Genomic DNA, 23,169 nt, shown 5'->3' with positions numbered 1-23,169 from the left:
CATTTTACTTTTCTTCTCTGCCTCTGTGTTTACGTCCAAGTGAAGTGGATAAGTTGAATTTCTTTGTATTCTCCATGGTCTTGTCAACCGATGCGATCTTCAAGAGGAACAACGTGATTCTATGGGCTTTGAGGCTTTTTGACTTGAGAGAATTCGTTTCGTTTCAAATTCGTGTGGAACATTTTTATTTATTTATTTATAAATTAGAGTTTTAGAAAACAATATCTTTTTATTTTATTTTAAAATTTCATCCAAATTGTATATAATAATTAATGTTTTCATCAATCTTGAAGGATGATTTTAGCATAAATCATAGTAGTTTTTTCTCCATAATCTCTCTACACAAGCTAGTAAAGTTGATCATTTTATAATGATTTAACGTCAAAATTATCTTCGAAGTAAATTGAATGTTAATTTTAACATCATTTATTTAACAGTGTAAATAGTGTAGTTAAGATTATGTTTTGTTTTAATTATAATTTTAAAAATAACTGATTAATCAACACAGCGTATGTTTACATTGTTTCACTGGAAATTTTCTTTCAAAACTTTGATTATATAAAAACGAAATTTTATAATATTTTTTAAAACTTCTATCACAACAACTATTATAAAAATATATAATAATTAAGTAACCAAAATCTTTTTTTTTTTTCTCGAGGAACAACAAAGTCATACCTTGACAAAATGGTCTATTATGACAGCACTGGCAAAGAAAAACAAGGCCTTTTGACTTTTCGTCCACTCTACCCTTATCCTTATCCTCTTCATGTAGGTAGGAAGTAGGTGCGAATATCCTCCAAGTTTTGATGGCTTCCGCCAGATCTATCCTTTTTTATTTTTTATTTTTTCGGCCATGGTTTCTCCATAGTTTCAAAATGCTTACCTCTCCCTCCCCAACTATTGGTCTGTTATTTATTAATCAAAGAGCTTCTCCAAATCTAATGCCACATCCCAAAAACTTTTAAGGCAGGTCAACTCGCGTGTGCAACAAATTTTTTTTTTTATATTTTGAATCTTTTTAATGGCGCCAACCTCGAAAATAATTTTAAAAAAATAAAAAATATATATTATTTTAATATATTTCACCATAAAAAATATTTTAAAAAATAAATACAACTACATTTTTATATTGACCTTAAACATGTGGCAAGCCATAGCCATGTCTGAAGAGAAAAGTATGTACTTTTTTTTAAAATGAAATTAGAAATTATAATAATATTTTTTTTAAAAAGCATATTTTATTTATAAACATATTAAAAATATATATATTTTAAAAAATTTATTTTTATATCACAAGAATCGATTTAAGATTATAAAAAAAATTGAAAATATTTTTAAAATAAAAAAACAAAACACTGTTAACAAGAGAGGACAAATTTTGTCCTTTTGTGAACGAATAAAAAATCATAACACCCCTTCCTAAAGAGGAAAGGGTGTAGTTCCTAATATTATTTAACAACGATAATTCCACAGTATCTTGGAGAAAAATAGGCATGGAGTATAAGAATAAATGTTTTTCAAACTTTTTTTTTTGGGTTCCTGATGGGTTATCCTTTCTGTTCCCCCAACTATTCATTCTTCCCACTTATATATATATATATATGAACTGTTTTTTGATGGGAAAAAAATTGCAAAACGGACACGTGTATGTTTATCTTATGCTTTTCGACAAAGAACATTATGTTGATATCATATCATGCTTTTATTTAAAAAAAACTTTCACCGTGCTTATGTTATAGTTACTGTTTGAAATCTTTTTAAGAATAATTACAAGAGTGTACGTAGGTATTAATATATAAAATTCAAACTTTCAGCTTCGCACATGAAAACTAAAAAAGAATATAATAATTTATTTATTTAAGAGTGTGGTTATTTTTCAAAATGTTTTTTAGTTGGAAATACAGAAAAATAATATTTTTTTATTTTTAAAAATTATTTTTTATATCAATACATTAAAATAATATGAATCTAAAAAAATATATTAATTTGAAAAAAAAATTATTATATTTTTAAAATAATTTTAAAACATGAAAACAAACAAAGCTTAAATTTAAGTAATAAAAACCCTAATGTGCTGAGTGTGTGCAGAGGCAATGGCTTCTCTCAAAGGCCACTGTTAAGTTGAGTTGATGTGTATCCAACCTTTAAAAAAAAAAAGAGAAATTTATTTACAATATTCAAATAAAAAACTAAGTTAAACAAAAAAATTCAATGATGTCACCTCAACATTCAAATCGTGACTCGGAATCTTGATATTTCTTATTGTGAAATTTACGGAGAATTGACATGGTTGGTTGCCATGAATGGCCGGCATGATTCTTGATCCAAAATTACTTAATTCCTAGCATTTCTTCTTAATTAGGTCCTCTCTTTGTTTTCCCTTTTTCTCCATTTTCATTGAAGTTGTCTTGGCTAAACTCATTGTTCGTATATATCTTGTGTTTTCATCGATTTATTTAGAAAAAAATCTTCTATTACTAATTTGGTTAATTGAATATTCTTATTTTTATTTTTAATCAATTAAACACAACTTATCTACTTTTTTATTGTTAACTAGATGATGTTGCATTGAGATTTCAATTTCAACTAGAATTTTCAAAAATATTGTTTTCTTAAATTAAAATTTTCTAATGTTTTTGATGTATTTATATCAAAAATTAATTTTTTTAAAATAAAAAATATTATTTTAATATATTTTTAAATAAAAAATATTTAAAAAAAAAATTATTATCGCTGCCGCCGTAGATCTCGCAAAGTCATTTATAGTCAAAACTTTCAAACTTGCTCGGTCCATTTATAACGCGACAAGATCATGAGGATGCGTGATTTTACGAGGATTGATCACGCATGATTGACGTGAATAGATGAAAGTAAAAAAGCAATCACGTTACCAAAATTAGTTACAAAAATATGGATTGACAAATAAATTTATAAGTGTTTCATGATAAAAAAAAAAAAAAAAAAACAGATATAAAGATAATAAGAAATATAAAAACCATGAAAATATATTTAATTAAGAAAATGAAAATAAATAAAATTTTAAAATAAATTCCTAACCCGATTATCTCCCTTTCCTCTACTTAAATAAATGTGTTATAATTAGCCGGAAAAAAAAAAAAAAAAAAAAAGGTCCATCCACAACAAAAATTAAACGAACAAGGGGAGTTTTGACAAAAGAAAAGTCGCCACAAGGAGTGGCTGTGATTCCCTGCGAAACTCGGAAAAACAGAGGACGTAACTGATGTCGGCACATAGATTTCACGTGCACGAAAGGGATAAACATCAACTTTCTTGACGAAAATACCCCTCTGACCCCACGGGCAAAGAGCACTATAAAATCACTTTTATCAGCAACAGCATCTATGTCTCTGCGTGGACGGCTCTCGTGAACCCATCTTGCGTTCTCCTATTGGACGAACGTCACATCACGGGCGCCTACCCATTCATGATTGATCCACGTCTCTATAGACAGCTGCCCCACTAAACAATTGTTAATTGTTTTTCTGACCCAGTTATTATATTAAATTCTGCTTTTGTCCAGCTTTTGAATTCTCTTTCACATTACAATTGTTAATTGTTTTTCTAACCCAGTTATTATATTAAATTCTGGTTCTGTCCAGCTTCTTAACTCTTTTTTACATTCAGTTCGAATAGAAACAGTAAGTAGCTTGCAGGCAATTTCCTTGTGATTACAGGTTCAATTAAAGAAGAAATCAAAGATAAGAAATTGGTTATAAATGATCTGCACAAGTTGAACCATTGAAGAAATTAATTTTGACTATGAAAAAGTGGTTTGAAAATAGAGGTAAATAAACTTACTTTCACACTCACAAACGTTTGTTTGTGGGAGCCTATAGTTTAAATAAGTGTTTGGAACGTTATGTAAATTATGTTTGTTAAATTTTTAAATTTTTTATTTAAAATAAATTTAATTTTTTGTTTTAAAATTATTTTAATATGCTAATATAAAAAATTATTTAAAAAAAATTATTTTAATGTATTTATAAATAAAAAATACTTTAAATCACTACCGCCATCACAATCTCAAATATAACCTAAGTGTTTAAAAAGTGAGTTTTATTTTTTAAAATATTAAATTAATATTTTTAATAATTATGATGTAATAATTTTTTAAAATATTTTAATATATTTTTAAAAAAAACATTTTACATTATATGCAAAAAAAATAATCCAAATCCCATAAATCTTAAAATTATAACTATCTTTACAAGAAAATTCTAATTTAACTCATTGAAACTTAACCCTTAAATATCAACCCCCAGCATCTTTTGAACATGTTTTAAAACGGAGCTTGTAGAACATATTCATAAAATTTAAATCTAATTTAATAATCAAATTGAAAATTATATTAATTTTTACTCGAAAACTCGTTTAACTTATCAAAATTTCTTATTTGATGGGAACTAATCTATCTACTTAACTCCTTTTCTGTGTATACACACACACAAACTAGTAACTCCCTTTAAAACTATGATTAAGAAGAATAAATATAAAAATAATGTTTTTCACTCTAGCAACAGTTTCTACCACGAATACGATATTACAGTGTGGGGATTGCTTGTAAGAAAACATGTTAAACTCTTCCATTCCACTGTCTTTAAATCTACTAAAAAAATATAAAAAGGAGAAAAGACCGACACTTGGCGCATCCAGAAGCCCTAAATAATCGAGGAAGAAGGAAACCAAAGACATACTTGGAAACGCAGACAGAGAAAGAAAGAAGCCAGCAAAAACAAAGATACTTGACCAATAATACAAACACAAAATCGAAGTATATGGTTAGATGTTCTTCCTTTACACTCTATTCTCTCATTGCTTGCGACTCTGTATATTCTCTAGTAGTGTATTTATCGTCTTAATTAACCATCTTGGATTGATTTCTGCTGGCTCTAAGCTTCTTCTTGATCTTTGTTCTTGATGCACCAGCTTTATGTTTTGCATGCTTTAGACTCTTTCTTTTTTTCGTTTTTCTACTCCTCTTATTGAATGGGTTTTAAGGTTCGTGCTTTTTTTGTTTTGAAAAATAAAAAGTTGAAGACTTTTTTACCTTTTTTATGTGGGATTTGGTTGATAAGTATCATCACGGGATTGGAAATGCAATAAGGCTAGGGTTTTTAACTATTTTTTGGCTTTAGTTGTCAGATTTTTGAGCTGTTTTGACCCTGTTTTATCCAGATATATTGAAAATGGGGACTAATTTCAATTTCAAGAGCTTCACGAATGACCCGTCAGATGCCGGTGGTGGCCGGCCACCGGGGAATTTTCCGTTGGCTAGTCAGTCATCGATCTATTCTTTAACGCTTGAAGAACTTCAAAACACCATGGGAGGATCATTAGGGAAGGATTTTGGGTCAATGAACATGGATGAGCTGTTAAAGAGTATATGGAGTGCAGAGGAGACGCAGACCGTGGCAACAGCAACTTCTGCTGGGGTACAAGATGGTGTTGGTCTCCAGCGCCAGGGCTCGCTGACGCTGCCGCGGACACTGAGCCTGAAGACGGTGGATGAGGTCTGGAAAGACATGTCAAAGGAATATGCTATTAATGGGACTAGTGCTGGAGTTGCTAATAATGTACCCCAGAGGCAGCCTACCTTAGGAGAGATAACTTTGGAGGAGTTTTTGGTGAGAGCTGGGGTGGTGAGGGAGGATATTCCAGTGGCTGCAAAGGTTAATACTAATGGTGGATTTTTTGGTGATTTATCGCGGGTAGCCAATAATAGTTCAGCAATTGGGTTTCAGCAGAATAGGGGTGTGGGCTTGAGTAACAATAATACCAATCAAATCTCGTTGCAATCTTCGAATTTGCCTTTGAATGGTAACGGGTTTAGATCAAATCAGGCACAGGTGCAACAGCAGCAGCAACAAATATTTCCTAAGCAGCCTAATATGGGATATGTGACACAGATGCCTCCACAAAGTAGTCCTGGAATTAGAGGTGGAATTCTGGGGATTGGAGATCAAGGGATCAATAGCAATTTGATGCAGGGTGGAGGGATGGGAGTGGTTGGATTAGGTGTCGCTACAGGGTCACCTGCGAACCAGCTGTCATCAGATGGAATTGGGAAGAGTAATGGGGATACATCTTCAGTATCTCCAGTGCCTTATGTATTTAATGGAAGTGGAAGGGGAAGGAGAGCAGGTGGTGCAGTTGAGAAGGTGGTTGAGAGGAGGCAGAGGAGAATGATTAAGAACAGAGAGTCAGCTGCAAGGTCTCGTGCTCGCAAGCAGGTGATTATCTTGTTTGATATTGTACTTATAATCTACTGGTTTATACAAATAGGTCTTGATTTTAGTTTGTAAGTTTGCTGCAGATTCAATTTCGGTATACTAGTTTGAAATCTGTTCTTGCCTGAATTGAAACTCTTCCCTAATCTAGAAGCAATTTAAATATCTTAAGATAAAAGAATGTGAGAAAGTACGAATCTTCTGTGTAGTCGATGTATCCAATACCATGATTATTTCCTCTGTTTTTTCTTACAACTGCACAAGAGCTCTTGTACACTGCACCGAAGTAGAGGAAAGCCAATAATAGGTCATTGGCCATGTTTTATTGACTGAAGTTACTAGACACTTGATAAGTGTCCATATAAACAAACTTGCTGTGCAGATGAGAAGAAAGAAGAATGAACCTTTGTATTTAGTTTTTTACACAAATAAGTTGTTTTGAAATATTCCCTCTTGTCACATGTTTTATGTCACCAAAAGTTAAGACAGAAAAAACATCACAAGTTTCATCTTCTTGTCGTTCATGAATTTTGCTAGCCATTAACCTTCTACTTTTATCATCTATGGCCACGCTGCATACCAAAACATCATGAAAGATTATGGGGCAGAATGGTAATGTGATAGCGATCTGAAATGTCAAGATGAGAGTTTTTGAGAAGTCAAGGTCATGAGAAGTTAGTTATAAGGATCCCGCTTGTTACAAGGTAGAAATGGTTTAAGGATCGCAACATGAAATTGAACTTGGATTGGGCCAAACTCAACAAACGTTAATTAGAATTTCAACCCCTTTGGTTTATTTCAAATCAAAACATTATATGGAAGTATAAGTAGATATTTAAAAAATAGAGTGTGTTTCATTCTTTTAATCATGTTCTCAGTATATACTGTTTTTTCTCATTTCTGTTTTTACCAGGCTTATACGATGGAATTGGAAGCAGAAGTGGCAAAGTTGAAAGCGGAAAACGAAGAATTGCAGAAGAAACAGGTATTTTAGCTTTTATTGCACTCACAATTATGTGTGCCTGCCATATCACACCCACACACTCGTGGTATCAGTATCTACTACAAATTCAAAATCCGTGTTCAGCTCTCATTGATTGTGGTTTGGTTGCTGCAGGCTGAAATGATGGAAATGCAGAAAAATCAGGTGCCAAATCTATCTATTACTCAAAATAGAACGAATAATCTTACCTATTTGCTCATAACATGTCTAATGGCCAGTCAATGCTGCTAGCTATATCATTTTCTTATCTGCTGGAGTCAATGCTGCTATCTATATTGTTTTCTTATCCGCTTGGTGATTTGAATAGTCTGCATGAATTTTCCCACTTTGTTCTTTATTACGGATGTCCAAGCCAAGGTTACTAAAAGGAAAAACATCAAAACATAACGAATAATCATGCCTATTTGCTCATAACCTGTCTAATGGCCAGTCAATGCTGCTATCTATATCGTTTTCTTATCCGCTTGGTGATTTGAATAGTCTGCATGTATTTTCCACTGTTTTCTTTATAATGGATGTCCAAGCCTAATGTCACTAAAAGGAATTACATTATACGCGCGTCTATGCAGGCATAACTCTATATATTACTTTTTTAATGGTTTGCTTGAAGGCATTACAAGCATAGTGCCTTCAAATTATCGACAGTATCTTTACTTATTTTGTGGTATTTTTTCTCCGTTTGGTGGTATCATAGGTCATGGAGATGATGACTTTGCAGCAGGGGGGTAAGAGACGGTGCTTGAGACGAACTCAGACAGGTCCATGGTGAATTGAAAGGGTCGTCTGTGATTATACAGTTAAAAATTATGTATGGTAGGTGACTGTACATATTTAATGGAAATGTGTTTTCTTCTGTAAATGGAGAAGACGTGAGTTTTACAGTGAGAAGATCCAGAGTTTTACTGTGACTTAGATTAAACCCTCCAATATCTACAATCTGTGTTTGCATATCCTCTGAACTTCTTTGAATAGGTAATTAGATTGGCAAGGAAAGGAAGCAAATTCATTGTGTTAGGAACCATTTCATCCATGTTTTCCTCAGTTGTATTTCTTCTTCTTTTTATCATTTCATAGTGATCGATTTTTTCCACTTATAAGCCTCATTCATAGGAAAAGAAGTATATATAAGCCTCATTTATTTTCAGCAAGTACTCTGCGATTTGGATAGATTAAATCATTTCGAGATTTCTTTTTTGGATTGGAAGCTGACCTGAGCTAGAGTCGGGTCCTATAAAAAGTATTATTTTAATGATTTTTCAAAATTTTCCAAACGAGATTTTACAAAAAAATATTTTTTAAAAGCTTTTCCAAACAAAGAAAAACAATTTAAAAAATAATCAATACTACATTTCTAAATGTATTTTTAAATAAAAAAGCATTGCCTAGCATGGCTATTCCAGTCTCATGGAAGGTATAAATATAGCTTTTCAGCTAATCACATGTTTTCACGAGATACCAGAGTTCCGAACATTAAATTATAGATAAATAAACCTCCTGCCTTACAATGCCATTCCCGACAACATTCATAATCTGAGCCATATCCATCTGCAAAACTGGCCTGGTTCGGAACTGTATCTCGCACAATTTTATTGCAGCGATGAAGTTCCACAAACATTACAAATTTGCATGTCCATATCAAGTTTATGTCGTGAAATCCTCGACTCTTCAGAATCTGGAAAAATCACAACATTCAGCTCCTCAGTGGGAAATTATATGCAGTCAGCACATGCTACACCGGGAAATTCCTATTTTGGTGCCCCAAGATCCACAAAGCAGAACATGATACAATAGCCCCTTGCCAAAAAGTTTCAATGTGTTACGTTTCGCAGATCCATCAATTTAAGTAGAATGCGCACCCAAAATGGTCGTTTGCAAGAACAATGTAGTCTAGTCAAAGTAAATATCACCTCCCTCTAATGCTTATTCCTACCCCCGGCTGAGTGGTAGCAGCAATAGTTTGTGGTAACAAGTTCACCTGCATGCCCCAAGATTCTATAGCTAGTATGGGTAGCCAGAGGTGCATTCCATGTCCTTCCAGGATATCATCTTCCTGCGATCCCTCCCTCTAAATGATCTAGCAAGAAGACTACCACTAACAGGTTTACACAAACCAACATCGACAACAGAAGTACATTTTGCACTTGCAGATGCCTCATCCATGAAATAGTCAAACAACATTGCAAGATAGCGCACTTGATGAGCTAAGACATGATTTTCTTGATCCAAAGGTAGCAGCTTTAATACATAAAGATTTACCTGCAGAACACCAAAAGGAAACATAAATTTGTAGTATTTCAGCAAAGAAACTAACACCACATTTGAAACAACCAACACAAAATGAACACTGAAAATTATGATAATTAGGAGGCTTAACACTAAGGTGGGAAATCACCAGGATGCAACTCTATGTGAAGGTAGAAGTACTATGTGAAGGTGTTATTTACACAAAGTTTGACAACCACTAAATGCCTGCAATAGGGGTGTTCAAAATAACCGATAAAACCAAAGAAAAATTAACTGAAAAAACTGAACCAAAATAAAAAACCGATTTTTAAAACCATAACTTTTAACAGGTCCGGTTCGGATTCGGTTTTGAACCAGAAACCGGACCAAACCGAACCAGACCCATTAACAAAAAATTATAGTATAAATAGTTAGGTTAACCTAACCAGTTAACCCTTCCTCCCTGTGCATCTCATCTCACAAAAAGCCGCCTCCTTCCTAGATAAATTCTCAATCTTCCTCTCAATTAATTCACAATCTTCCTTGCCCAGCTTCTGCACTTTCTCAATTTCTGCACTGCCATCTACATTCAAGGGTTTAACAAGCAAAGCCCTGGCCTCCTTTGCTTGGTTCAACTTGACAGTGGATGTGTCAAATATGTATATAGAGAGAGGTTTGGTTTAGATTTTTTCTCGGCTTTAGGGATCGCAAACATTTGAATTGTGCTTCTGGTTCAAGTAACCCCAATGGTACCTGTTCATGTTCATAGGTGAAAATCCAGCCAGGTTTCCCCAAACGAGCCCATCACCCTTTGATATACTTCTGAGCGATGGTAGCGCTGGCCTCGAAGGAAGCGGGGAGATCATGGACGGCGTGTGAAGCGACATTGCGGATAATGGCAAATTCATTTTTCAAGCCAGATCCGAATTCTTCCAAGTCTTGTAGATTTCGATGATGGATTCAGATTTGGTTGCTAAGGTTTGGATGAGAGAGCCAAAGGACTAGGTGGAGTTTTGGGTTGGCGGGTCAGGGTTCGGGTTAAGGTTTCCCGGTTTTTTGCCAAGAAAACCAGATTTAACCAAACCGGATCAGTTCGTTTGAACCGGTTTTCGGTCTGTTCGGTTAATATTTCACAAAATTAATGTAATTCGGTTCGGTTGGTTTTTTGAGTCTAAACCGAACCGAACAATGAACACCCCTACCTCCAACAATAATCTACTAGTGGTAATTTTCTGCAGTATAATTATGATGTCTTAGTTTATTAATGTGTCTCCTAAATAAAAGCTAGCTATTCCATAAGACATTGTTTGCTCACCTCAGCTTCCATGGCTCGAAGTTCATTGTACCGTTCAGAGCCATTATTCTCATCATGATTTTCTGCAGCACTGTACAGACTCAAGCCAAAGAGAGGAGGCCTAAGAGGATACTCCATGCTGATTTTAACCTGCCATAAAAACAAAATAAGAAGAAGAAGAAGAAAACTGACATTACATGTCAACAGCTGGTTAATGAAGGACCAATACTAGGGAATAATTTAAGCTAACCTTTGCTTCTAACTTTACTTTCTTCTCTCCGTCATCTTTTTTCCTTATTAAGACAAGGGTATATTCTTTAACCCCATAATCCACCCATGACTTTTCAGCCATTTCATAGTATTTAATAGATGCATCGGTTTCTACCTCTGGCTCAATTTGTGAAAGCTCATCCAAATCACTATCAGTATCCAGCAAGAGATCAAAATCTTCATCATGTTTCTTGAAACTTTGTGATTTCACCTTACTAATTGGTGATATAATGCTCTTCGACATTAAACTCAGCTGCCTGGAATGCTCTATAGTAGATACTTTTGGAGTAAGCTTAACATCATTCACAGCAGAAGCAGCTGCAATTAGAGATGGAAGCTCCCCATCTTCCCTAGCACTCTCCAATCTTCCATCCATACTGACATCTATTGGTTCCTGAACTATATTCGTACCAGTAACAGCCACAGTTGAAGCTTGATTAGGTGGAGGCCCTGCTGGCGACCAGCCATGTAAATTGCATAAAGGTGTATGCAAAACCCATGGAACACTTTCACAATTCAGAGGAGGCCATTCAAGCTTCATAAGCGATTCAAGTTGTTCCCTGTAAGCCAATCAAAGAATTCCAACTTTTCAACTCAAAGCACACCTTATCACAATGACAAAGAAGACAACAAGGGAGCCACAGAATGAAAACTAATACACAAAATAAGAGGCAACATGCACACATCAAAAGTCATAAGAAGTAAAACAGATTAACACTACAAAAAAATCTGCAATATGAGTCACTACATTATCTCATAATAGATGCCATTGTAGTCCTAGCTGAATGAACAAAGATACGAAAGCTTATACTGAGATTTGATCACATTTTGGTACCCATCCCCAACTCATTTGTCTAGTCTTCCCCTAATGATCCAAGACTTCAAACAGACAGATCAGTGACTCACACAAGAGCCAGCTGAGCCCTTTTCCGAGAGCGAATTCTTTGCACAACTGTCTGCACCCGATTCTGTTGGCGATACAGTGACAATCCAGATAAAACAATCTCGTTTTTAGCAGTTTCACTGCTTGCAGTTTCAAGGTCGCTGAGTAACGGGGCTGTCTCTGGTAAGAAATCAATTCCTGCCAAATGCTGGGCCCACTTATATGGACGTGAAGTTCTCCTTTCATCAAATGCAAGGTTGTCACCTACAATGAGCTTTGCTGACTGCATTGGCATCAAGAACAATTATCATAATATGGAAAAGAAAATGAAAGACAAAACTGGGAGGGGGTGGTGGCAGATAAGGAGAACAAATCAATACCTGCTGAGGCAGCTCAGCTCCAGTGTCATTGGGAAATAAGTTGCATAAGATGTTATTTTCTGGTCCTTCAAGTGACCCTTCAACCCCAACACATACAACATTCAACTTCAGCAAGTATTCAAACTTCAGAGTAATGAGCTTTGCAGATTTTGGATCAGAAACCTCATCGTCAAATATATGGAGAAAAACCTTGAGCGGATGAGCTTGATATGATCCTGCCTGATCAACGCCCTCTTTGCTTTGAACCCTCTTTGGCCTCTTTCTCCTTCTTTGACCATCATCTTCCTCATCAGGTGCATCGTCCTCCAACCTGGAAGTCTCTACATTGGTAGATATACCTGATCCATTCAACAAAAATCACTGTATAATTCTCTCCAACCATGTAAAATCACAAAAAAAAAGAAAGTTTCTACAAATCACATACTGCTGTCCTTATTCGCTTGCTGACGAGCAAATGCTTGAGCATCTTTAACACTTCCCACCACCTCCAGATCAATACATTCTCCAAATGCTTCCTTTTGCGCCAACAGCTGCGAGTAAATCACATAAAGTGGAGGCGGAAGTAACTCCGCCAAGTTATGCTGCTTTAATTTCTTGGTATGCAGAACCCCTAACTGATTCTGTACTGGCAATGAAGCTTTCTTAAGCGATTTAAGATGCGACGGCAAACTCAACAAGAACTTCTTCCTATTCGCAATAGTCTCCAACAAACCTTTCTTCTTCTGTTCCAGTTTCTCACGCAACTTACACAGCTCTTTTCTCTAATCCAAAAAAAAACGCCATCTCAAAACCTTGATTACGAACACTAATCATTTCCCATAATATCAATATTTAAATTAATTACCTGATGAAGCTCATAATTTAGTCTCTTCAGCATCAAATTATGCGAAGTATCAGTAGACAAATTTGACCCTTTAATATGCTGAGGAGCATCGCGAAAAAACTCATCTTCATTTACAAGTTCAATATCAGGATATTTAGATCTAAAATCCTTACAAGCTTTTATAGCTTTAAGATAATGGCTCTTCTCATACATCAAATTATGTAACTGCAAAGTCGTAAAGTCCACCGGAGCTTTTGCTTTCTCCGTCTCCGCTTTCACTTTATCTTCCTCTAGCAAAATCGACCTATTGACCTAAAAAAGGAAAACCCAAAAACCCTAACCGTAAACAAATGAAAGAAATTGAGAAAGATTTTGCACTTTTGATTTGTTTGGTTTACCTGGCGGAGATTTACGAAGTTGAGGAACATTTGAGCGATGAATTCGGGGAGTTGAGATTTGGATTTGGACTCTCTTTTCATAGAGAGGAGTTGGGAAATGATTTCCTCTACAGAGGATTTGGTTTCTTTGAGTGATTCGTAGGAAGAGAATTGCATGTCTTCTTCCATTGCCACTGCCTCCACTATCTCGCCGTCCTCCATCTTCTCTTCCTCTTCTGCTTCCCTGCTCTCCTGGTTGCAACTTAACCACTAACCAGCGCACTCGACTGGACTCTGCTGCTGAGCATGGTTACAAGGCCCGGTCCAAGTCTTTGTTGCGGATTGATTAGGTTAATCGGTCAATCCGTTTTTTTTTAATCAAAATGTGTTATTTTGGATATTTTTTATGTTTTTTTTTTAAATGAAACATGATATTTTGATAAAATTACTTGTGATGTAATACAATTTTTTAGAAATATTTTTATTTAAAAAATATATTAAAATAATTTTTTTATATATTTTTAAAAATTTTAATATTAATTTAATACCAAAATTATCACATTTCACAAACGAACTTCCTATTCAATTTAAGACCCACGTGACTCATTATAACCCAATAAATACTTTTTTTTTTAATAAATAAAAAAAAAATCAATTTCCTAGATGGATTTTTTGCCTAGCTATAAAAATTAATGTACAAACACCTAATCTCACTTACTAAAACTAAAACTTTGGTTTCATTGTAGGGGTAAAAAGGCACATGCGGGAAGGAAGGCAATCAAAGGTTTTTTACTTGCTTGGTTCAATTTTATACAATGAGTATGCAACTTTTATTTTTATTGATTACTAGTTCATGCCAAAATTTATTATATACACTATAAAAAAATTATTTTTTCAATATAAAATTTAAAGCTCATTGATATATATATTCATAAAAATAAAATCGTGTTTTTCCAGTATGAAGTGAAAAAAAATTAATTCAAATACTTCAACTTTGAACTAAAAATAAAAATTTAGTATCTTCTTAATATAAAATAAAAATATCTTTTGATATAATCTTTTGAATTTTATTATCTATAACATATGTGCTCTACATGATTGTTTTTTAACTTTTTCATATAATATATTAAAACCTCAATTATCTTTTTTAATTTTTATGGATGGTCCTGAGAGCCAATCTTTTGATTGGGACAACTCTTATATCAAGTTTAATAACTTTGACCAACACATTTAAATAAAAAAAAACATTTAAAAAAATATTAATTTTATATTTAAAAAAAAATATATATATCATTAAAACATACCTAAAAATAAAAACTATCAGACCCTTAATCACTCATACATTTATAAGATTCGACTCTAAATCTGTCCAAGCTCAAGGATCTAATCTCATATTAGTTTGGTTAATCCATGTTCAACATGTTAATTCAATTTTTTTTAACCAAAAATAAATTTTTTCTAGGATTTTTAAATGACACAACTTTGTTTTTTAATAAAAAAGGTTAGTTTAATATAAAACTTAATCCCACATCTGGTTGATTTATCAAACCGGGCCAGGATTTACAGTTGTGCTGGTGAGATTAAATTACTTTTTTTTTTTTCCGGGGAAGAAATTAAAATAATACGGCGCCACTTTGTCTCGTTATTTTAATGAGTGGATACGTCGTCGTCTAGGCGAATGGTGCTAGCGTTACATAAAAGCGAAGCGGGAGCGGCTGTCTGTGGTGATTAGAAAAGCGGTAACTGGAGAGTTGTAGTTCCGGTCAGCTTCGCATGATTCTTTTTTGACCTGCGGTGACCAGCGACCAAATCGGACTGCGGCGAAATGGAAATTGAAGGTGGTGGTGGTGCAGCGATTAGAGCTCTTGGCTCTTTCTTCAAGCTCACTGAAGTCTACATATGGTTCATCTCTCTTTTTATCTGTTTGCATCCCTGCTCTTTCTAAAAAAAAAAAAAAACAGACTCTGTGCGTTATTCTTATACATTCAAATTTAACCTAACAGGGACGATGGATCGACGGAGACACGAGAAATAGCTTTACCTCCCGAGTCCACTGTAAGTTCTGTTGTTTTGCTAATTTAAATTTCTCTCCCCAGTCTCACAATCCAATTAGGGTTTCAAGTTTGTTACTTTATTTGTTCCATTTTCTCTTGAAACACAGAAATCATCTAGAGACTTGGACGATATTAGCTTCAGCATCCCAGCCTCAACTACTGGTAAGTGTGTCACTGCTCTTTTTTTAAGTGTAAGAAAGGAGAATCTTTAATTTTAATACAGCAGTTGAACAGTTTAGTTGTTGGAATTCTTGTCTTGATGGGGGATTTTTTTTTTTGTTTAGAAATATTAGAGAATGAACAACTGATCAAACAGATGGATGCATTAGGGCTTCCCATTTCCTTCTTGTCTAACAAGGAGGTAAAATCGTGCTCTCACTGGCTTTTTAATGATTTATAGTCCAATGTAGTTGTTATTTGTGATACCTATGTAACTGATTTTGTTTACACTCTGGCAGACGAGCAACAAAATGAAGAAAAGCAAAAGGAAAGGTGCTCGCTTGAAGCATTCCCGTAGTCATAAAGAAGCCAAGGAAGAAGCATTAGAATTTACCCAAGTGAGTGGGTTGGAGATTGTATCTCCTTCTGTTTTGAATGATAGCACAAGAAATTCCTTATGTTGCATGTCAATGATGGGCCAAAGTGAATCCTGTTTTTATGATGTTGCAGTGGGTATTAATGAAACTGAATGCCCCACTGGTGATTCAGCAAGTTCGACTAAGATTATTTTTGGTGCTGTCAGGGAGAAAAACCTTGGGGGGGCATCTCACTGTCTGTCTAATGCTGGCCATGAATACGAGTCTGTACCACACAATGATGTTATGTCCAAGGATGATGATAATGGAGGACAAAGTTTGAGCAATTCAGATGGTTCACCTCCAGGAGTGTGCTGTCTAACAGATGCAGGTGCCAACCATGGTGAGAAGGAAATTGCCAACAGGTTAATTGAGTATGAGTGTCTAGAAGAGTCATCTGCTGCTAACCATCATGAAGAAGGTGATAAGTTTTGCAATGATAGTGGCACAGAGCATTTGGGGATTTCTGAACCTCCTGAGTTCTCTCAGAGTTCAGAAGTGGTTGGACATGGTGAAATAGACAGTTGTAACTACCATGGTGATTTTAGAGATTGGAGGGTGTATTGGGACTCTTTGTACATGAGATATTACTTCCACAATGTCGAAACAAACACTTGTACATGGTATCCACCCCCTGGTATGGAACATCTAGCATCTGGCGATATCACTGATGAATTGAATGAAGCAGCTGCTGAAGTGACTGAAATGAATGGAGGGCCTTCCTTTTCCTGCAGTTCACTTAATTATCACGAGACATCTGAGGGACCACCAATCGATGAGAGCTGTTTAAATAAATCATCTGATGAAGTTTCGATGGAGATTGGAGTTGCAACTGGCAACTCCATGCCTGGTTTAACTATAGTCCCTGCAAATGGAAGTTTTGAGCACGCAGATGAATATCTTGTCAATGGAAGTTTTGATAATGAAGTTGCATTGCACTTACCATCAGCTGTGCAGGAGTGTATGGACAGGTATTATGCCTTTATTCTAATTTTCAATTGTTTTTGGTTGATTTGTTCCTTGTTGGAGAATGATCAAGTAACCAGGTTTGATAAACATGAAGTAGTATGCTTTTTATCAAGGACAATGTAAAGATAGAACCAATAAATCTGATTGTCATGGTTAACTTAATTTATACCTGCTTGTGTTGCCCATTTGTGAGTCTGCTGACATCTGTTTTTTTCATGCAGCCTGACGAGTACAGTCACGGAAGAAGTTACTGAGGAGAGTGATATCTATCTTGAAATTGCTGATCCCGCAACTGATAATTTGGATATCCAGCTTAACCCTGCCATCACAAAACCAAAAAAGAAAGAGAAAAAAACACGAGTCCATAAGAAATCATCAATGAATAGTGAAGGTATATACTTTGTTCCCATTTTGGCATGCAAATGGACTATTCTATAAAATTATTTTTGATAGAAGTCAGTTTTTGTTCAATCTCTTCTGTTCATCTATTTCCATAATGCTGAATTATTTAGTTCCCATTTAGGAATGCAAACAGACCTTTAGTTAGTTTTTGACTGATGTAAGGCATGCTGATTGGAGTTGATCGTACATAAAATAATCTTTGTTCTGATATTTGCATCCTTTGTTTGAAGGTCCCCCCCCCCCCACCTCTTTTTGTTGGCTTTCTTGTTTGTTATATAACTGGAAGTTATTACCATAGTAGTCACTGAGATTGACTATTAAATTTCTATATCCACAGAAATTAATTTTTTTCACAATATTTGATCCATCTTGTTTCTATTCAGCAGATAAGAAGGGTTAGGACCGTGAAAATTGAATTAAAGAGTTGGGATAGCTTGTGCATGGGCTGTATTTTTGCTGAAGTAGTTAGGATAGCTACTGATAGAAACTTTGTGCTGTTTTTTACTTTCCAGTTTTTTTGATGTTGATCAAATACTGTTAAAATTTGGTTTTGCTTTGTTTTGTGCAGACCTTCAAAGTGAGCAGATGTTTGAAGAGTTTTCTTTGAACATCGCCAAATATTGGTGTCAAAGGTACACCTTATTTTCCAGATTTGATGATGGTATAAGAATGGATGAAGAAGGATGGTTTTCTGTTACACCAGAGCCTATAGCCAAGCATCATGCATTGCGTTGTATGGGGGACACCATAATTGACTGTTTCACTGGTGTTGGTGGAAATGCCATTCAATTTGCACAGAGGTGACTAGACTTTTTTAACTCCATTCCAGATAAAGTTTCTTTAGCCTTAGCCTGGAAGTTTTCTTGGTGATGTAGAAACGGCTCACTTGGCATTTAGTTTTTAAAATTTCACCATGCATATTATTTTTCTATTTTCTAGACTCCATTGCTCTCTTTAGAATGTTTGGAAGTCATGTGTTAATTTTCATGTACTTGATTTTCATATCATTCAATGTTTCAGGTACAAACATGTCATCGCAATTGATATTGATCCGAAGAAGATTGATTATGCATTTCACAATGCTTCCGTCTATGGAGTTAGTGATCAAATAGACTTTATAGAAGGGGACTTTTTTGCTTTGGCATCAAAACTGAAGGTATTGAAGCTGATTTCTTGCATATTGACTAGTTTTGGAGTTGTAATTTGCACTGTAGGAGATCCCAAGTGATTTATCTCCTTTCCTTCTCTCTCTCTTTTCAATAGTCAGGGAGCAATGATATGTTTTGTTTCCTTTCATCTGCGTTGGTTTTTGTGCGTTGCGTGTGTTCAGTCCATTTTGTTGAACTGGTTTAACTGTTGTAGCTGTGAATATTTTATGGTTTTGTAATCTCTTTTGCTATGATCCTCAAGTATCCACTTTTTAAATTTTATCCAGCCCATCCATTTCATACATCTTGCATATAGAAGTTCAGTTCTTAGAAAAAGGAGTGATGTGAATCACCATTTTAGGTTCAGGAAAGAAAAATAATTGATGTCCTGTTATCTTTAATATTGAATAAAGCAACGAACTCATTTTAGCTCAGTTCCAGTCTTAATTTGTCATCTTTACTTCCCTGACTGCAGGCAGACAGTGTCTTCTTGTCACCTCCTTGGGGAGGACCTGCATATTCTAAAGTAAAGACTTACAACATCAAGACCATGCTTAAGCCACGTGATGGGTAATTTTGAAATCTTTATAGTTCCTTTTGGTTTTTAGTTTTGGCTCTTCTTCGATACTGGTATGAAAACTCATTCTTCCTATACATGTTCAGATATTCTCTCTTTAACACTGCAAAGCAAATTGGTCATAGAATCATCATGTTTCTCCCGAGAAATATTGACCTCAACCAATTGGCAGAGTTGTGTTTAACTTCCAATCCTCCTTGGTCACTAGAGGTAATGTTCAATTTAGTTCATTTTGTGTGCCTTCTGCTCTCCAGTTGAATTCATTCTGCTTTTTCCATGAATAGCTTATATGTGTTGGTACAAATAGAATGTGGTGCCCCTTTTACTCTCTCAGTAGTGAGGAGCACATTTAAGTGCTCGTTATTATTGAATTCTTTCCTTCTCTCTCATGTTATGTTTGCATGTATTGTTCATTTTACATGGGTCCCTCGCGTAGTTTAGATAGGTTCTCTTGTCCTTGCTTGCTTAGATCCATGACGTGACCATTTAACCGACCCTGGTCATGTAGATGAACTCAGCGAAGGAATTCTTTTTGGTCTTCTTTGCTTTCTTTAGAGACATGTTGGTTTGTGCAGTGAAAAACTATGACATATCCTTGTTGCTAAGGGTTATTCTCCATGGTCCCAGGTTGAGAAGAACTTTATGAATGGCAAGTTGAAGGCAATAACTGCTTACTTCAGCAACACGGTGATTGAAGGACAATAAATTAGCTTAATGCACGTGCATGCAGGTGGAAGGAACTGGTGTCACCATCTTGTGGATGTCGAGCGGTCATAAAGGGGACTATTAGCTGGCTTGGACTACCTGTACAGTTATGTAAGCTATTCTAATCATCAATTGTCTTGCTATAGTGATGAAAATTTGTGGAATGTAATCTTAATGTTGCTACTAGGTGTAGTCGCAGTCTCGAACAAATAATTCAGCATTCCCTTTTTTGAAGACTGCTTTTTTAGTTCAAGTGTTTCGAGAGCTATTACTATCAAATTGCTAGATAATGACCTTTACTAACAGTTGCAGGGTAAAAATCTGGTATTCCAAGCTTGTTTATTGCACATGGTTTCTTGGACTTATCAGCTTTGAACTTATTCTCTTTTTTAGGGATCCTTAACCTTAAATCACCAATAGGTAATTGTTTTTTTTAACTTTCCTGGAATCATCTGCTGCAAGCTGGAAAATGTGTCATGGGATATACTATTATACCCATAGTATAATTCGTTAGAGATTCTACCTTTTTGGTGCTAATTAAAGTTGCATGCTTGTATTCCTTAACAAAACCCCTCTCTACTTGAAGTGTCCAAGGCGGGAAAGACTCGAGTCGTTGGCACTTTCAAATGCCAACCAAGAGATCTCCTGCACAAGGCTGCATTTCTTGTTGAAAGAAAGGTATTGCAGTTTAGGTCTTCTTTGTTTTGTTGGACGGATATTGATTTTTTGAAAATTACTTTTTAAATTTTTTTATGATGGTTTGTCATTAGAAAAGTTAATTAACAAAAAAATATTTTGTAGTTCAAAAAAAATTTGGCTTGGTTTCAAATAAAGTGTTTTTTTTTTTTTTTAACGGAAAATAGTTTTTGAAAGTTATAAAAAATTTAAAAATACTATATTATTTACTGATTATATCAAATTTGGTTCTTAAACTTTTTTTATTGCTATATATATTTTATTTTGAATATTGTTTTTTCAATTTCATCTTTTAAAATTTATTTTTTATATTAACTTTAGTTTTTATTTTTGTAATTTTTATTTGCTTCTCATATTATTTTTTATCTATCAAATTTGGTTATCGTTCTTTTTATTATTGTTACTTATTTTATTTGAAATAATTTATGAAATGGTAATTATTATTATTTTAATTTCTTTATCTTTTAATTTTTTTTATTTGTTAGATTTGATCTATATTATTTTGATTATTATTTATTTTATTGAGATAGTTTATGAAATTATATATTTTTTTTTAATTTCATTTTCATTCAATTTTTTTAATTTGTAAGATTTGTTTCTTAGTATTTTAATAAATTAAAAAAAATATTAATAAGTTATTTCTCAGCTTATTTTTCATGATATAATCAAACACTAAAAATTATTTTCTAATTTATTTTTTATTACTCTTTTAAACTAAAATAACTCACTTTTACATAATTTATTTTTTTAAAATTTACTTTGAAGCAGTTGAATTTGAAGCCGTGATTGTACACCCACTTTTTCTTTCCATGGAAAAATGCGACGTGTTAGGCCTAACAACCGTGCTGTGATTGTCAATCAATGTTTTGGTACAAAGGGAGGTGGGTATGGGCTGGCGGGGGATGGTCAACCAATGTCTGGGCTATTCCTCTGTCCTGTAGATGTTTAATGCCCAAGAAAAACAGCTATCATCGTACGTCACCATTCATAGTTTCATTTTGAGGTTTTGAAAGGAAAGGGTGGTTAATGTTCAGGTGGGTGCTCCTTTAGCTTCTATGGCCCTACGGATCAAACTTATAGCAAAGAGATCAACAGAATTAATTAAAAAAAGAGAGAGAGAGAAGTTTGTTTCGTGAAGAGGCATTTGTTTCGTGAAGTTTTGTTAAGAGAAATGGACTTACGATCCGCCGGGCATGTCATTAGGAAGTTTCTCGGTGTCTCTGATATATTATTGGATAAATATTAAAGAATAATATAAAATTATATACGAATTACGTGTAAGGTTTTCACATGAGGTTTTTTATTTATTTACTGATTGGACACCAGACCAAACTAGATAACACCTGATTGAGTCAACTCTTATGAATTTTTATCAAGAAGATGTTTTATTAAAAAAAAAAAATAATTGAAAACACGTCTTTGTTTCAAGGTTGATTCAGGCTAGCGACATGGATATATAACCGGTCCAAACCTTGAACCGGGTATAACAAGCACATAAGTACGCATAAACAAAGTCACAAGACAGAAAGATACTCTGAGAAGATAGTTGAAGCTGTGGATTTACCGATGAGTCAGAGTTGCAAAGATTGCTCTTACCGAAGCATTCAAGTGTCCTATTCTATTATCAAAGTCATAATAGATGCAGGTTTCTTCAGTTTTCAGCTTGTAATTTAGCGACTATCATTGTTACTCGAATTTCAGAACTTTCTATATTCTAGACATTGTGGCAGTACGTCCATAAACGTGGCCATTTTTTTTAGTGGCAGAACTGGTCTGACCGGCAAGCATCCAGGCTGTCAAGCTGCTACCGGCTAGACATGAGGTGCGCTCCTGCTGCTCTCTTCTAAGCATTTAATTGTTTCCTATGACCAGTCAATTTTCTCGTAAATGTTGTGGATTTTGGGTAGATTTTACTGGATTTTTTTTTTTATATTTTTCAAATACTAAGTGCATAATAATTTATGGGATCGGTATTCATTTCCAGAAAATTTCACTCGTTCAGTCAAGTTTTTACCAGCCAAACAAGTTGAAAAATTTATTTACCATATTCCTCTTTATAGTTATTAGCCCCACTTGTTATTTGACCTAATTCGTTATGAGTTGATTGAATTAATCCGAAACAATATTATTTTATTAAAAAAAAATTTAATTAAATGTATTTTTAATAAAAGTTAAAAAAAAACCTAAAATAATATTGTTTTGAATAAAAAAATATTTAAAACAATGAAGTTGTTTCAAACGAAACTCACTTAAATTTGATTATATTAATCAAATCATGGATTAATCAAGTCAGTATGTATCTGTTTTTTTTTTTAAATCCAAATTAAGCTTCAAGTAAGTTGATAAATCACCAATTCAATCCGTTGATAACTATGGTTGATAGCTTGAAGGAATTTTGTGGTGATATGAGAAAACAGCAAGGAGACAGAAAGGAATGAAATAAAAAAAGGGTAAGAAAAGGGAGCTTGGTCAGATGATCACATGCACAAGGCTCTCTCTACAAAATTATGTTTACTTCACGAGGAGATATACTATTGCA

General features: G+C 34.3%; 3 protein-coding genes across 8 annotated transcripts; 2 read left to right on the top strand and 1 right to left on the bottom strand.

The window, feature by feature from the left end:
- Window positions 1–4,618: 4,618 nt before the first annotated feature.
- Window positions 4,619–8,268, top strand: LOC118035838 (ABSCISIC ACID-INSENSITIVE 5-like protein 5). 2 transcript variants are annotated; one of them, XM_035041498.2, is made up of 5 exons: window positions 4,626–4,802; window positions 5,200–6,254; window positions 7,165–7,236; window positions 7,369–7,398; window positions 7,949–8,268. In XM_035041498.2, exons 2-5 carry the CDS (start codon window positions 5,211–5,213, stop codon window positions 8,021–8,023), a joined length of 1,221 nt encoding a protein of 406 aa, XP_034897389.1. In that variant the 5' UTR covers window positions 4,626–4,802; window positions 5,200–5,210; the 3' UTR covers window positions 8,024–8,268. The 2 variants fall into 2 exon arrangements, with proteins under 2 accessions (XP_034897380.1, XP_034897389.1); XM_035041489.2 differs by having other exon boundaries at window positions 4,619–4,802; window positions 7,369–8,003.
- Window positions 8,269–8,715: 447 nt separating this feature from the next.
- Window positions 8,716–13,808, bottom strand: LOC118035850 (THO complex subunit 5B). Its single transcript, XM_035041510.2, has 8 exons — window positions 13,526–13,808; window positions 13,149–13,439; window positions 12,729–13,065; window positions 12,305–12,642; window positions 11,948–12,207; window positions 11,022–11,601; window positions 10,793–10,921; window positions 8,716–9,510 (listed from the first exon to the last, which is right to left on the bottom strand). The coding sequence occupies exons 1-8, from the start codon at window positions 13,724–13,726 to the stop codon at window positions 9,253–9,255; spliced, it is 2,394 nt and encodes a 797-aa protein (XP_034897401.1). The 5' UTR covers window positions 13,727–13,808; the 3' UTR covers window positions 8,716–9,252.
- A 1,409-nt stretch (window positions 13,809–15,217) lies between these two features.
- LOC118035861 (uncharacterized) lies at window positions 15,218–22,566 on the top strand. Of its 5 annotated transcripts, XR_012167962.1 has the most exons (13): window positions 15,218–15,406; window positions 15,508–15,559; window positions 15,666–15,720; window positions 15,843–15,919; window positions 16,017–17,104; window positions 17,324–17,493; window positions 18,073–18,304; window positions 18,525–18,660; window positions 19,128–19,222; window positions 19,316–19,439; window positions 19,857–20,045; window positions 20,521–20,612; window positions 22,060–22,566. XR_012167962.1 is itself a non-coding variant. In XM_035041518.2 (11 exons), exons 1-11 carry the CDS (start codon window positions 15,330–15,332, stop codon window positions 19,932–19,934), a joined length of 2,184 nt encoding a protein of 727 aa, XP_034897409.1. In that variant the 5' UTR covers window positions 15,218–15,329; the 3' UTR covers window positions 19,935–20,213. The 5 variants fall into 5 exon arrangements, 3 of the variants coding, with proteins under 3 accessions (XP_034897409.1, XP_073260793.1, XP_073260794.1); XR_004685277.2 differs by lacking the exon at window positions 20,521–20,612 and having other exon boundaries at window positions 22,060–22,562; XM_035041518.2 differs by lacking the exons at window positions 20,521–20,612; window positions 22,060–22,566 and having other exon boundaries at window positions 19,857–20,213.
- The last annotated feature ends 603 nt before the right edge of the window (window positions 22,567–23,169 follow it).

This window comes from Populus alba, chromosome 14 (genome assembly GCF_005239225.2).
Source record: "Populus alba chromosome 14, ASM523922v2, whole genome shotgun sequence".
Lineage (NCBI taxonomy): Eukaryota > Viridiplantae > Streptophyta > Magnoliopsida > Malpighiales > Salicaceae > Populus > Populus alba.
The sequence above is the reverse complement of the archived record's forward strand: the minus strand, read 5'-3'. Positions and strand labels throughout refer to the sequence as shown.